This window comes from Lichenostomus cassidix, unplaced genomic scaffold (genome assembly GCF_008360975.1).
Source record: "Lichenostomus cassidix isolate B80296 unplaced genomic scaffold, HeHo_3.0 HiC_scaffold_852, whole genome shotgun sequence".
NCBI classification, from domain to species: Eukaryota; Metazoa; Chordata; class Aves; order Passeriformes; family Meliphagidae; genus Lichenostomus; species Lichenostomus cassidix.
In genome coordinates this window covers 636226-650207 of record NW_028148026.1, presented here as the reverse complement: position 1 = coordinate 650207, position 13982 = coordinate 636226, and the positions used below count along the sequence as shown (strand labels likewise).

The 13982-nt window shown below is 63.5% G+C and overlaps 3 protein-coding genes across 5 annotated transcripts in view; 1 reads left to right on the top strand and 2 right to left on the bottom strand.

Annotated features, from left to right (window-relative positions):
• LOC146420334 (Fc receptor-like protein 3) overlaps positions 1-13982 on the bottom strand; it is a 47736-nt gene that overhangs the window by 16529 nt on the left and 17225 nt on the right. The gene's annotated exons all lie outside the window — the stretch shown is intronic.
• The window catches only part of LOC146420335 (Fc receptor-like A), a 38943-nt gene that overhangs the window by 17928 nt on the left and 7033 nt on the right, over positions 1-13982 (bottom strand). The window lies entirely within an intron of this gene.
• On the top strand, positions 9955-11325 carry LOC146420337 (uncharacterized). 2 transcript variants are annotated; one of them, XM_085048414.1, is made up of 4 exons: positions 9970-10053; positions 10603-10624; positions 10698-10768; positions 10951-11325. In XM_085048414.1, exons 1-4 carry the CDS (start codon positions 9975-9977, stop codon positions 11070-11072), a joined length of 294 nt encoding a protein of 97 aa, XP_084904540.1. In that variant the 5' UTR covers positions 9970-9974; the 3' UTR covers positions 11073-11325. The 2 variants fall into 2 exon arrangements, with proteins under 2 accessions (XP_084904539.1, XP_084904540.1); XM_085048413.1 differs by having other exon boundaries at positions 9955-10053; positions 10603-10768.

Sequence of the window (13982 nt, the reverse complement as noted above, 5' to 3'; positions counted from 1 at the left end):
ACAGGGGAGAAAGATGCAGGCACAGGGACAAGGGGATAAGCAACATGAGGATAGCCCATGGGGACAGATGCCATCGCAATGGGATCATAGGCACAGAGCCATGGGGATGTGGAGGTGCAGCAATGTGCTGTGGGACTGTGGGACCATTGCCAGGATGGTGGTGTCACCGTGGCCAGGGTGTCCACAGTGTCCTCATGTCCTGCCTCAGCCCAGGGTGGCCAAATGTGTCCCTGTCCACAAGACCTCTGGGCCACACCAGAGTCCCCATGGGGACTGCTGGGGACAACCCCACACCCTGTCCCCGGGTGCCTCTGACCTCATGGTGCCACCCCCACCTAGACCCTCTTCTTTCTCCCTTCCAGCCCAGACCCTCAGCCTCGCCGGTGAGTCCCCATGCAGATGCCATGTCCCTGCCCCACTGTCCCCAGCCATGTGCTGGCCATGGCAGGCTGGTGTCCCCTGTCACTTGCAGGTGCACAGACAACCACCCAGCTCCTCGTGGATCCCTCCTGGACAGCAGCAGTGCTGTGGGACCAAATGACACTGACCTGCCGGGGCTTGGGGACTGCCGGTGCCACCACCTGGTACAAGGATGGGCAGTGCTGGTGGCAGGATGCAGCTGACCACTTCCTTGTCACTGAGAGTGGTACCTACAATTGTCAAACACATGGCACCAGGCGCAGCCCCACCGTGAGGGTCTTAAATGGTGAGCAGGGGATGGGGATGGATGGCCCACTGATGGCTCTGGGTGGGCTCTGCTGTGTGGCTGGCCTCACACTGCTCCTGTGGCGAAAGTCTGTCCCCTTTACACAGGAACATCCCAGTGCTTCCCTGTGCATCCCAGTGTGATGGGAACACCATGGAGATGCTGGTGCAATGGGGCGATCCCTGGTCTCCCTGGGATCCTTCCACACAATGGAGACTCCCCCAGTGGTCCCTGGTGCCTTGGGGTCCCACCTTGGACCCTTCTCAAGCCCCTCAGTGCAATGGGCTTCTCCCTGTCCCACAGACCGGCTGGTGCTACAGGTGCCAGCAGGGCCACTGCTGGAGGGGGACAAGGTGACACTGCGCTGCCGGGTCAGGAAGGACACGTCGGTCAGCAGAGTGCAATTTTACCATGACAGGACGGAGCTGGGGGGCTATCCCAGGAGGACTGAGCTGCCCCTGTCCCGCCTGAAGCTGCACCACAGTGGCAGCTACCACTACAGTGGCTTGGTGAGCAGCGGCCTGTCAGTGTCAGTGTCAGAGCCAGTGACAGTGCACGGTAAGCACCCCACAGCTGGAACTCCAATAACGAGACATCCTCGCAGCCAGCAGACTCAGAGACTTCCCAGCAGACTCAGAGTCACATCCCCACCTCCCATCTCCTTCCCAGAGCTCTTCACGGTGCTGGTGCTGGAGCTGGAGGGTTCCACCGAGCCCACCGAGGGGTCCCCCCTGAATCTCAGCTGCCTCAGCACCCCCAGCCCCCTGCGGCCCCGAGCCCCCCTCCTGCACCTCTTCTACCGGGACGGGCAGTTGCTGGGGGGCCCGCAGGGGTCCCCGCAGCTCCTGCTGCCCGCCGTGGGGGTCTCCCACTCGGGCAGTTACAGCTGCGAGGTGCGCTCCGAGGGGGGGGCCGTGCGGAAGAGCAGCGCCCGGCTCCGCGTCACGGTGCGCAGTGAGTGCGGGGATGGGCACGGCAACCCCCACAGCCTCCCCGGGTACCCCAGACACTGCCTCACTCTCTCTCTACCTGCCTCCTTGCCTTCCCCAGGTCCCTCCTCCGTCCTCCCATGAGTGTCCCTGGTCCCTGCATCCCTCACCTCGACCCCAAACCACTCCCCCCGTGCACCTCTCCCTCTCTTAGGTCTCGCCATTATTCAAAGATCCCACCATCCCTGTCTGGCTCCCCAAAACCTTCCCTGTGGTACCCTCCAACCCACTCCATGTCTCCCCTTCCTAACATTCCATGCCTTCCTGGGGTCCCTTCCACCCCTTTCCAAGCCTCCCCATCTCTAGTCATCCTTCTTCCTCACTGGGATCCCCCCGCCCCTCTCTGATCCTCCCTTTCCTGAGTCCCTCACTGCTATCTGGTGTCCCTCATCCCTCTAGGAGGGTCCCCCATTCCCTTTGTCTCCCCCACAGGGATCTCAGTATCAGGGGTGTCCCTGTCAGCACAGCCCCCCAATGGACAGGTGGCACTGGGTGACGGCCTGGTGCTGAACTGCACAGTGGCCGCAGGGACAGGTCCTCTGTCCGTCTCCTGGCACCGGGAGGGCTTGGTGACACCGCTGGGCACTGGACCCCGCCTGGAGCTGCGCCACGTTGGGGACAATGACAGCGGCCACTACCAGTGTCGGGCCAGCAATGGGGACAGCATGGCTGAGAGCCCCACACTGAATGTCACTGTTCTGGGTGAGTGGGACCCTCGGGCTGGGGTGATCCCATCCATGGAATTCCCCATCCCACCTCATCTCCCCCACACCATCCCCAACACACCCCAGGTCACAGCCTCACCCCTGCATGTCACAGTCCCAGGTAACTGAGACCATCTGGGTCCAGATATCTCCACCCAGGACATCCCACCCATGGCTCCCTCATCCCACCTGTCACATCCCACACCCCACATCAAGTCACAGTCACCCTATTGAGCGTGACCCTCCTGAGTGAGCGGGACACTGAGGATTAGGGTGACCCCCCCATGATCTGCCTCGACCAATCAATCACATCCCATCCACACTAATCCACACCCCCTACAGGGTGACGGCCACCATCACCCTCAGACATGGTCCAGGGTGAGAGGGTCCCTCGGGCTTGTGGTCACTCCCATTCACAGTATCCCTCACCACACCCTCATCCCACCCGTTGCATGCCCTCATTTTACACCAGGGGATGACCTCCACCACTGTCGGTCACTGTCATGTGTGAAGGGGACCATCAGTGTCCAGTTGCCACCATGCAGAGACTCCCTCATCCCCCAACACCAGGTTCCAGCCCCTCCCCCACCCTCAGCCCCGTCTCTGTCCCCGCAGTGCCCGTGGCCAATGCCACCATCACCCCTGACCCCCCGGCACTCCACGTGCGCACAGGTGACCCCGTGACCCTGTGCTGCTCGGTGCAGGTGGGCTCAGCACCTGTCACCTTCACCTGGCTGCATGATGGGCTTGAGGTGGCCCAGGGTCCCCTCCTGGAGCTCGGGGACATCGATATGGGACATTCTGGCACCTACCAGTGTGTGGCCACCAACCAGCTGGATGAGCACCGTGTGTTCCAGGCACTCAGCCCAGAGCTGGCCCTGGAGGTGACACCGTGGGGACACTGGGGCACAAGTGAGGTCATATGGGGGCACAGGTGAGGTCATATGGGGTCACCGGGGGATTTAAGACTCCTGAGGTGAGTGGTGACCCTGATGTGTCCCCCTCTGTTTCCCCAGCAGTGGCTGTGAATGTTGGCAGGACCCTCCTGTACCTGCTGCTGCTCGTGGCTGTCATCGGGGGCTGTCACTGGTGGCACCGCCCTGGTGGGTGACAATGTTGGGATTGGGGGTCCTGGAGTGAGGGGAAACCTCCAGAGTGTGGGGAGAGATGGGGCAGCACCCAGAGCTCCTGAGCTGGGGGAAAATGAGCCCCCAGTGACCTTGGCAGGAGCTCCTGGGAGGTTTGGGGAGGTGTTGGAAGGTTGGGGTTTTTTTCAGGGACATCCCTGGGTGGCTTTTGAGGAACATTGGGGTGGCACTGGGAGCCCCTGGAGAGACTGGGGAGGTGTTGGAGGGTGGTGCAGCTATATACAAGGTACTTTCAGGGGTCCTGTGTGAGTCTGGGAGGTGCCTCTCCTGTCCAGGCTTGGGGTTCTGGGCCTTTGGGGATCAGGGGCACTGTGGTGGTGCAGAACTTTATGGGGTTCAGATGTTCCTGGGTTCCGGGGGGTATCAGTGTCCGGTAGGAATTGGGCTGCAGTGGGGATTTGGGGGTCCCGTGGGGATTTGTGGGTCCTGTGGGTGGTTGCTTGGAGCTCCCAAGGTCCCAGGAAGGTTCAGGGGTCTCAGGGACCCCACAGTCACCTCCTCCCCTTTTCCTTGCAGGAGCCAGGATGTCCCAGGACAGGTGAGGGCGGCTCCGGCCATGACTGCCCTTTCCCCCCTCCCACTGTCAGGGGGCACAGGACCCTTTTTCCTTTTATTGGACCCAAAACGCAGCTTTTTGATTAAACTGGTAGAAATGGGGTATGTTTGTTCAGCTCTGTCTGTTCAGCTCGGGAAGGAGGAGGGTCCAGGTCAGGCTGTTGAGCAGATCCTTGTGGGATTTGCAGGATTTTTGGGGCTCTCTCAGTCCCTTGGGGAGGGTGACAAAATGATCAATTGGGGCATTTCCAGACTGGTTGCCTCGCAGCTGCACCGAGAGCCCCGAGAGCCCCGGGATGGAGCCGGGGACAGCGTGAGGTGTCCCCCGAGCCCAGCCCAGCCCCGCCGCAGCCCTGCCCGGTGCCCCCCGGTGCCCAAAGCCCCGCAGCCGGCGCTCCCCGAGCGGCTCTGAGCCCCGCAGCTGCTGCGGAGCCTCGGCCGGGCTCAGCCCTGGGGCGGGCGGGGGGCGCCGGGAGGGAGGGAGCGGGAGGCTGGGGGAGAGCAGGGAGCCCGGCAGGAGCCGCCGGGCCTGCGGGAGCGGAGTGCTGGGCTCGGTCACCGGGGCAGGTGGCGCTGCCATGGCGCTGCGAGTGGCGCCACTGTCCCGGGCTGCGGCAGCGACGGTGGCCATGTGTCCGGAGCGGCTGGGACAGCGTGTCCGGAGCCACTGTCGCTATGTGTCGGGATAGACTGTTGCTATGGCAACGCCCCCAACAACTCCGGCACTCGGGGATGTCCTGGAATGGGCGGAGGGAGGAGCAGAGCACCCCAAAATTGGGAAAGGCAAATCCAAGGGATGGCAGAGATGGAATTGCAGCAGCCAAGGGGAGCCAGAAGCTGCGAGAGGAACAACCCTGCAGGCAGCGAGCGCAGGGAGGAAGGAGGGGCAGTAGGGGCTCCGGGTGCCTGAGTGGAGATTCCCTGGAGCTCGTGGTGTCCCCGGGGAGCAGAGACCTCCCTGCAGCCCTGCAGGATCCCCCGGTGCAGTAGGGGATGCCCGAAGGGTGCTGTGAGCCCGTGGGAAACCCACGTTGGAGAAGTGCCTGAGAGGGGAATGTGTGTTTAAGATGTGTTTCACTTCTCATTTTTCAGCTCTGATTTGATGGTTGATAAATTCAATTCAATTTGCTTCCTTCTGCTGCAAGAAAGAGAAAGCGAAAGTGTTGGGGGGCACAGCTGGACACTCCCATCCCCCACAGCCCCCCAGTCCTCCTTGAACTCCCTTCTCCCCCTCCTCAGGCTCTCCCCAGTTCCTTCCCTGCTCAGGAGCTCCCTGACATCGCCGAGACAGGAATTGGGGCAGTGTGAATTTGAGGGAAAAAATGGAAGAAATGGAAATAAAGAGAGGAAAAAGCGCCTGGGTGGGGGAGGGGGCACAGAGCCAGAGACCCTCGGAATCCCCCTGGGGTGACCCCCAGGCCATGAGGAGCCCGAGGGGGCTGTGCTGGGCCCTGGGTCACCCCAACATCTGAGGCACCCAGTGCAGGAGCTGTGACCCACATGCCCACCCAGCCACTGCCCATCCCTGGCACCCCCATTGCCCTGGGAACCCAACCATGGCACCCCCATTCCCTATGTCCCCCCAGCCTGGGACTGCCATTGCCCAGGGTCTCCATGGCCCAGGACCCCCATTGCCGAGGAGCCCCCTCCCCTTGATTCCATCCCCTGCACCCTCCCTTTCCCCAGGACCGTGATTCCCCCAGGACCTCCATCCCACTGGGAACTCCATCTTTGGCTCTACACACCCCCTGTGTCCCCAGTCGTGGGAACCCGGTGTCCTGCCATGTCCCCAGCCTGTCCCACCACGTCCCCGCCATGTCCCCGCCCTGCCCCCAGCTTGTGGCCAGCCTGTCCCCACCCTGCCCCCACCCTGTGTCAAACACGCCCGAGCGCGAGACGTGACCTTGTTTCCTTCCCCTCTGGCCAAAGAGCCACCGACAGGGACAGGTGGCCCCGGCAGTGTGTGACAGCCAGCCCGGATGGCCGGGGACAGCGGGATGGCCGGGAAGGTGGCACTGCTGCTGTGCGGTGAGTGCTCTGCGCACAGGGGTGACAGCCCAGGGATGGCCCTGGTGAGGCAGAGAGCGGTGGGGAGGGGGCACAGGGGGCTGCGGGCTCCCTTGAGGTCCCCAGTGCCAGCAGAGCCAGTCCGTGGGGGTGACCAGGGTTGTGGAGTGGCCGTGGGGACAGGAGAGAGGGGACAGAAAGGTGGGGACAGTAATGGGGGACACGGGTGTGGGGAGGGATCATGTGGCATGGGGCGGGTGTGGGGACAGGGGCAGGGACACAAGGCTGCAGGGACAGGGGGGCAAGGGGACAATGACTGTCGGGATGGGATATGGGGACAGGTGCTGTGGGGCTGGTGGGGGTGAGCTGTGCCAGCACGGGGTGGCTGTGGTGTCCCCATTTCCGGGGTGGCCGCAGTGTCCCCAAGCCCTGCCTGAGCACGGGGTGGCCCTGGTGTCCCTGTCCCCGAGACATCCGTGCCATTCTGTCTTCACGGGGACAGTTTGGGGACAATGCCACACTTCATCTCCTGTGTGTCACTGTCCCTGAGGTGCCACCCTCAGTCAGCCCTCTTCCTTCTCCCTTCCAGCTCAGACCCTCAGCCTCACTGGTGAGTCCCCAAGGGATGCCATGTCCCTGCCCTGCTGTCCCCAGCCCTGTGCTGGCCCTGGCAGGCTGGTGTCCCCTGTCACTCACAGGTGCTCAGACCACCCAGCTCCTCGTGGATTCCCCCTGGACACCAGCGGTGCTGTGGGACAGAGTGACACTGAGCTGCCAGGGCTTGGGGACATCCGGTGTCACCTACTGGCGCAAGGACGGGTGGAGCTCGTGGCAGAAGGGAGGCGGCCACTTCACTGTCACTGAGAGTGGCACCTATAGCTGTCACCGACCCAGCACTGGGCACAGCCCCTCCGTGAGCGTATTAGATGGTAAGGGGAGTTTGGTGTCCCCAGCCTGTCACTCGTGGGGACCCCGAAGGCTTTGGGTGAGCCCTACTTACTGGGTCACCCCCTGGTGTGACAAGAGCCTGTCCCCTGCACACGGGGACATCCCAGAGCATCCCAGTGCCATGGAACCCTCTTGGAACTGGGTACCCCCATGTGCTCTGTGTGTGACACAGTGGGGGGTCCCAGTGCCATCGGGACATGCCAGTGTGATGTGTCCCCACTTGTCCCCAGACATGCTGGTGCTGCAGGTGCCAATGCAGCCGCTGGTGGAGGGGGACACGGTGACACTGCGCTGCCGGGTCAGGGGCAGCTACTCTGTCACCTCGGTGTCCTTCTACCGCGAGGAGGAGGAACTGGGTTGGGCCGTCAATGGGACCGAGCTGTCCCTCCCTGCTCCACTGCAGCTGAACCACAGTGGTCACTATCGCTGCAAGGGCTGGGTGAGCTTCGGAACGTCACTGACCGAGTCAAAGCCAGTGACAGTGACAGTGCATGGTGAGCACCGCAAAACCCCGACAGCCCCACAGCCTCTCCCCAGCACACTCGCGATCATCATCCTCACTCCCATCTCACCCCCAGAGCTCTTCCCGGTGCACGGCAACCCCGACAGCCTCCCCGGGTACCCCAGACACAACTGGGGACCCCCAGCCCTCGCTGACCCCCTGCCCGGGTCTCCCCATCACTGCCCTTCCTGGGTTCCTCCCCGAATCCTCCCATCCTTGCCCGGCTCCCCCATATCCCCTGCTCTGCTCCCTTCATCTCCCATTTCCGGGGTGGCCACGGTGTCCCCATCCCCGAGCGATCCGTGCCACTGTGGTGTCCCCAAGGGGACAGTTTGGGGACAGCCCCCTCACCTTGTCCCCTGGGTGCCACTGTCCCCGAGGTGCCACCCTTGCTCAGACCCTGTCCCTTCTCCCTTCCAGCTCAGACCCTCGGCCTCGCTGGTGAGTCCCCAAGGGATGTCATGTCCCCACCCTGCTCACCCCAGCCCTGTGCTGGCCCTAGCAGGCTGGTGTCCCCTGGTGTCCCCTGTCACCCGCAGGTGCCCAGACCACCCAGCTCCTCGTGGATCCCCCCTGGACACCGCCGGTGCTGTGGGACAGAGTGACACTGAGCTGCCAGGGCTTTGGGACATCCGGTGACATCTACTGGCACAAGGACGGGTGGAGCTCGTGGCAGAAGGGAGGAGACCATTTCACTGTCACCGAGAGTGGCACCTATAGCTGTCACCGATCCAGCACTGGGCTCAGCCCCACCGTGAGCATCTTAGATGGTGAGGGGAGTTTGGTGTCCCCAGCCTGTCACCCGTGGGGACACCGAGGGCTCTGGGTGAGCTCTGCTACCTGCGTCACCCCCTGGTGTGACCAGAGCCTGTCCCCTGCACACGGGGACATCCCAGAGCATCCAAGGTGAAGGGATCCTGTTGGAATTGGGAACCCCTGGGGTGTTGGAGGTGACAGAGTGGGGGGTCCAGGTGCCATCGGGACATGCTGGTGTGATGTGTCCCCACTTGTCCCCAGACTGGCTGGTGCTGCAGGTGCCAGCGCGGCCATTGCTGGAGGGGGACACGGTGACACTGCGCTGCCGGGTCAGGGAGAACTACCCTGTCACCTCGGTGTCCTTCTACCGTGAGGAGGAGGAACTGGGCTGGGCCGTCAATGGGACCGAGCTGTCCCTGTCCCCCCTGCAGCTGAACCACAGTGGCAGCTATCGCTGCGGGGGCTGGGTGAGCATCGGAACATCACTGGTGTCAGAGTCGAAGCCGGTGACAGTGACAGTGCACAGTAAGCACCCCACAGCCGCCAACCCGACATCCCCACAGCCTCTCCCCAGTGGCTTTGGGGTCACAGTCCCCATCTCCCATCACCACGTGGGGACACCCCTCCTTCGCAACAGTCTCCCAGGTCGCCCAGACACAACTGGGGACACCCAGCCCGATTGGAGGTCCCTCCAGTATCCCCAGGTCGCACCACCCCTGTCTGCATCCCCTCACCCCTCTCTGGGGTCCCTATATCCCTTTGCATGTCTCCCCTTCCTGAATCTCCCACCACTCCCTTTCTCACCCTATCGGGTCTCCTCCACCCTCTCCTACATCTCCTCACTCCTCTCCTCATGTCCCCATCACACCAATGTCCCCTACAGGGGTCTCACTCTGGGGAGTCTCCCTGTCATCGCAGCCCCCCGGGGGACAGGTGGCACTGGGTGACAGCCTGGTGCTGAGCTGTGTGGTGGCAACGGGGACAGGTCCTCTGTCCTTCTCTTGGCACCGGGAGGGCTCAGGGACACCGCTGGGCACTGGCCCACGTCTGGAGCTGCGCAGCATTGGCGTGAATGACAGCGGCCACTACCGGTGCCGGGCCAGCGACGGGGAGAGCGTGGCCGAAAGCCCCACACTGAATGTCCCTGTCTTGGGTGAGCGACACCCTCGGGCTGGGGGTGACCCACCCATGATATCATCATTCCCCACCCATCCCCTCCCCCGATACATCATGCCAACCCCTCCCCCACCCTCAGCCCCGTCTCTGTCCCCATAGTGCCCGTGGCCAATGCCACCATCACCCCTGGCCCCCCAGCACTCCCGGTGCACGCAGGTGACCCCGTGACCATGCGCTGCTCGGTGCAGGTGGGCTCAGCACCTGTCAACTTCACCTGGCTGCGCGATGGGCAGGAGGTGGCCCAGGGTCCCCTCCTGGAGCTTGGGGACATCGATGTGGGACATTCTGGCACCTACCAGTGCATGGCCACCAACCAGCTGGATGAGCACCGTGTGTTCCGGGCGCTCAGCCCAGAGCTGGTCCTGGAGGTGACACCGTGGGGACACTGGGGCACAGGTGGGGTCATATGGGGTCACGGGGAGTTGAGGACTCCCGGGGTTCCGGGTGACCCTGACATGTCCCCCTGTGTCCCCAGCAGTGGCTATGAATGTCGGCAGGACCCTCCTGTACCTGGTGCTGCTCCTGGCTGTCATCGGGGGCTGTCACTGGTGGCACCGCCCGGGTGGGTGACAATGGGGGGTTGGGGGTCCTGGAGTGAGGGGAAACCCCGAGAGTGTGGGGAGAGATGGGGCAGCACCCAGAGCTCCTGAGCTGGGGGAAACTGAGCCCCCAGTGACCTTGGCTGGGGGTATGTTGGGTTTGGGGACAAATTAGAGGGTCTTGGTGGGGCCCCAGGATCATCCCTGGGTGACATCTGAGGAACATTGGGGTCGCACTGGGAGCTCCTGGAAGCTTCGGGGAGGTGTTGGAGGGTCGTGCAGAGATTTTGGGGGATCTTTCAGGGACCCTATGAGAGTTTGGGGGTTTCCCCTCCCTGCCGGGGTTGCGGTTCTGGGACTCAGGGGGGTCGGGAGCAATGGGGACACTGCAGTCGTGAAGAACTTCATGGGGTTCAGGTGTTCCTGGGGTCTAGGGGGGAATCAGTGTCCTATGGGAATCGGGGCTGCAGTGGGGATTTGGGGGTCCCGTAGGTGGTTGGAGCTCCCGAGGTGCCAGGAAGGCTCAGGGGTCTCGGGGACCCCACAGTCACCTCCTCCCCTTTTCCCTGCAGCCTCCAGGAAGTCCCAGGACAGGTGAGGGGGGCTCCGGCCATGACTGCCCTTTCCCCTTTCCTCAGACCCCCTCAGACACCCCTGATCCCCGCAGGGCCCCCCCGGAACCCCCGGAGGAGGGGGAGGTGCTGGACACCCCCATGGAGGGCACCGAGAGGGCAGGGGGTGAGTACGGCAGGGGACAGGGACAGGGACAGGGACAGCGACAGCGACAGGGACAGCGACAGGGACAGGGACAGGGACCGCGACAGGGACAGCGACAGGGACAGCGACAGGGACAGGGACAGGGACATGTCAGCCACAGCTGTCACCCCCACGAGGGTCCCCACAACCGGTGTCTCTCGCAGGGTCCCCAGGGCATTGCTCCGTCACTGTCCCCCCTCGGGATCCACAAGTGACCAACGCGGAGCTGTCGGGACCCTGCGAGGGACAGCAGGACCCGAGTGCCACCTACGAGAATGTGCTGTGACAGTGGGGAGACTGAGGGACATCGAGTCTCTCCAGGGGTCACTTCTTCCTCTCCACAGCACCCCCAGCGCTCCCCATGCCCATCCCACTGCCAGGGCGGCACAGGACCCTTTTCCCTCTGATTGCACTCAAAGCGCAGCTTTTTGATTAAAGCGGCAGAAATGGGGTTTGTTTGTTCAGCTCTGTCTGTTCAGCTCGGGAAGGAGGAGGGTCCGGGTCAGGCTGTTGAGCAGATCCTTGTGGGATTTGCAGGATTTTTGGAGCTCTCTCAGTCCCCTGGGGAGGGTGACATAATGATCGATTGGGGCATTGCCGGACTGGATCCCCCGCAGCTGCACCGAGAGCCTCGAGAGTGCCGGGACGGAGCCGGGGACAGCGTGAGGTGTCCCCCGAGCCCAGCCCAGCCCCGCCGCAGCCCTGCCCGGTGCCCCCCGGTGCCCAAAGCCCCGCAGCCGGCGCTCCCCGAGCGGCTCTGAGCCCCGCAGCTGCTGCGGAGCCTCGGCCGGGCTCAGCCCTGGGGCGGGCGGGGGGCGCCGGGAGGGAGGGAGCGGGAGGCTGGGGGAGAGCAGGGAGCCCGGCAGGAGCCGCCGGGCCTGCGGGAGCGGAGTGCTGGGCTCGGTCACCGGGGCAGGTGGCGCTGCCATGGCGCTGCGAGTGACGCCACTGTCCCGGGCTGCGGCAGCGACGGTGGCCATGTGTCCGGAGCGGCTGGGACAGCGTGTCCGGAGCCACTGTCGCTATGTGTCGGGATAGACTGTTGCTATGGCAACGCCCCCAACAGCTCCGGCACTCGGGGGTGTCCTGGAATGGGCGGAGGGAGGAGCAGAGCACCCCAGAATTGGGAAAGGCAAATCCAAGGGATGGCAGCGATGGAATTGCAGCAGCCAAGAGGAGCCAGAGGCTGCGAGAGGAACAACCCTGCAGGCAGCGAGCGCAGGGAGGAAGGAGGGGAACGAGGGGCTCCTGGTGCCTGAGTGGAGATTCCCTGGAGCCCGTGGTGCCCCCGGGGAGCAGAGACCTCCCTGCAGCCCTGCAGGATCCCCCGGTGCAGTAGGGGATGCCCGAAGGGTGCTGTGAGCCCTTGGGAAACCCACGTTGGAGAAGTGCCTGAGAGGGGAATGTGTGTTTAAGATGTGTTTCACTTCTCATTTTTCAGCTCTGATTTGATGGTTGATAAATTCAATTTTCTTTCTTCTGCTGCAGGAAAGGGAAAGTGAGAGTGTTGGGGGGCACAGCTGGACACCCCCATCCCCCACAGCCCCCAATCCTTCCTGAACTCCCTTCTCCCCCTCCTTAGGGTCACCCAAACCCGATCCCTGCTCAGGAGCTCCCTGAGATCGCTGAGACAGGAATTGGGGCAGTGTGAAATTGAGGGGAAAAGGGAAGAAATGGAAATAAAGAGAGGAAAAAGCCCCTGGGAGGGGAGGGGGCACAGAGCCAGAGACCCTCGGAATCCCCCTGGGGTGACCCCCAGGCCATGAGGAGCCCGAGGGGGCTGTGCTGGGCCCTGGGTCACCCCAACATCTGAGGCAGCCAGTCAAGGAGCTGTGACCCACATGCCCACCCAGCCACTGCCCATCCCTGGGATCCCCATTGCCCTGGGAACCCGACCATGGCACCCCCATTCCCTATGTCCCCCCAGCCTGGGACTGCCATTGCCCAGGGTCTCCATGGCCCAGGACCCCCACTGCCGAGGAGCCCCCTCCCCTTGATTCCATCCCCTGCAACCTCCCTTCCCCCAGGACCTTGATTCCCCCAGGACTTCCATCCTGAGCCAAAGATGGGAACACCATCTTTGGCTCTACACACCCCCTGTCTCCCCAGTCGTAGGAACCCGGTGTCCTGCCATGTCCCCAGCCTGTCCCACCACGTCCCCGCCCTGCCCCCAGCTTGTGGCCAGCCTGTCCCCACCCTGCCCCCACCCTGCCCCCACCCTGTATCAAACACTCCCGAGCGCGAGATGTGACCTTGTTTCCTTCCCGTTTGGCCCAAGAGCCACCAACAGGGACAGGTGGCCCCGGCAGTGTGTCACAGCCTGCCTGGATGGCCGGGGACAGCGGGATGGCTGGGAAGGTGGCACTGCTGCTGTGCGGTGAGTGCCCTGGGCACAGGGGTGACAGCCCAGGGATGGCCCTGGTGAGGCAGAGAGCGGTGGGGAGGGGGCACAATGGGCTGTGGGATCTCTGAAGTCCCCAATGCTAGTAGAGCCAGTTCTTGGGGGTGGAGACTGGTGTGACTGGGTTGTGGAGTGGCTGTGGGGACAGGAACAGGGGAACAGGAAAAGTGGAACAGGAACGTGGGGACAGGAATGTGGGGACAGGCAGCATGAGACTGGGGCAGGTGTGGGACAGGGCAAGGGGACAAGAGATGGAAGGGACAGGGACAAGAGGACAGGCACATGGGGCGGTGGGGACAAGAGCTTTGGGGCCTGGTAGCAGTGACCTGTGTCCCCATGTCCTGCATCAGCCTGGGGTGGCCACAGTGTCCCCATCCCTGAGACCTCTGTACCAATCTGGTGCCCCCACAGGGACAATTTGGGGACACCCCGTGCCCTGGGTGTCGCTGTCCTGACCCAGCCCTGTCCTTTCTCCCTTCCAGCCCAGACCCTCAGCCTCACTGGTGAGTCCCCAAGGGATGCCATGTCCCCACCCTGTTCTCCCCAGCCACACACTGGTCCTGGCAGGCTGGTGTCCCCTGTCACCTGCAGGTGCTCAGACCACCCAGCTCCTCGTGGATCCCCCCTGGACACCAGCGGTGCTGTGGGACAGAGTGACACTGACCTGTCAGGGTTCGGGGACAACCTATGGCACCACCTGGTACAAGGATGGGCAGCGCTGGTGGCCGAATGCACCTGCCAGCTTCACTGTCTCCAAGAGTGGCACCTACATGTGTGACAAACCCGGCACTGGGC

Excerpts from the sequence above, each read along its gene's own strand:
- LOC146420337 (XM_085048413.1), top strand. The coding sequence starts at position 9,979 with ATGTCGGCAGGACCCTCCTGTACCTGGTGCTGCTCCTGGCTGTCATCG. Across the intron at positions 10,054-10,602 it reads TCACTGGTGGCACCGCCCGG|CCTCCAGGAAGTCCCAGGAC; the intron begins GTGGGTGACAAT and ends TTTTCCCTGCAG. Across the intron at positions 10,769-10,950 it reads GGGCACCGAGAGGGCAGGGG|GGTCCCCAGGGCATTGCTCC; the intron begins GTGAGTACGGCA and ends TGTCTCTCGCAG.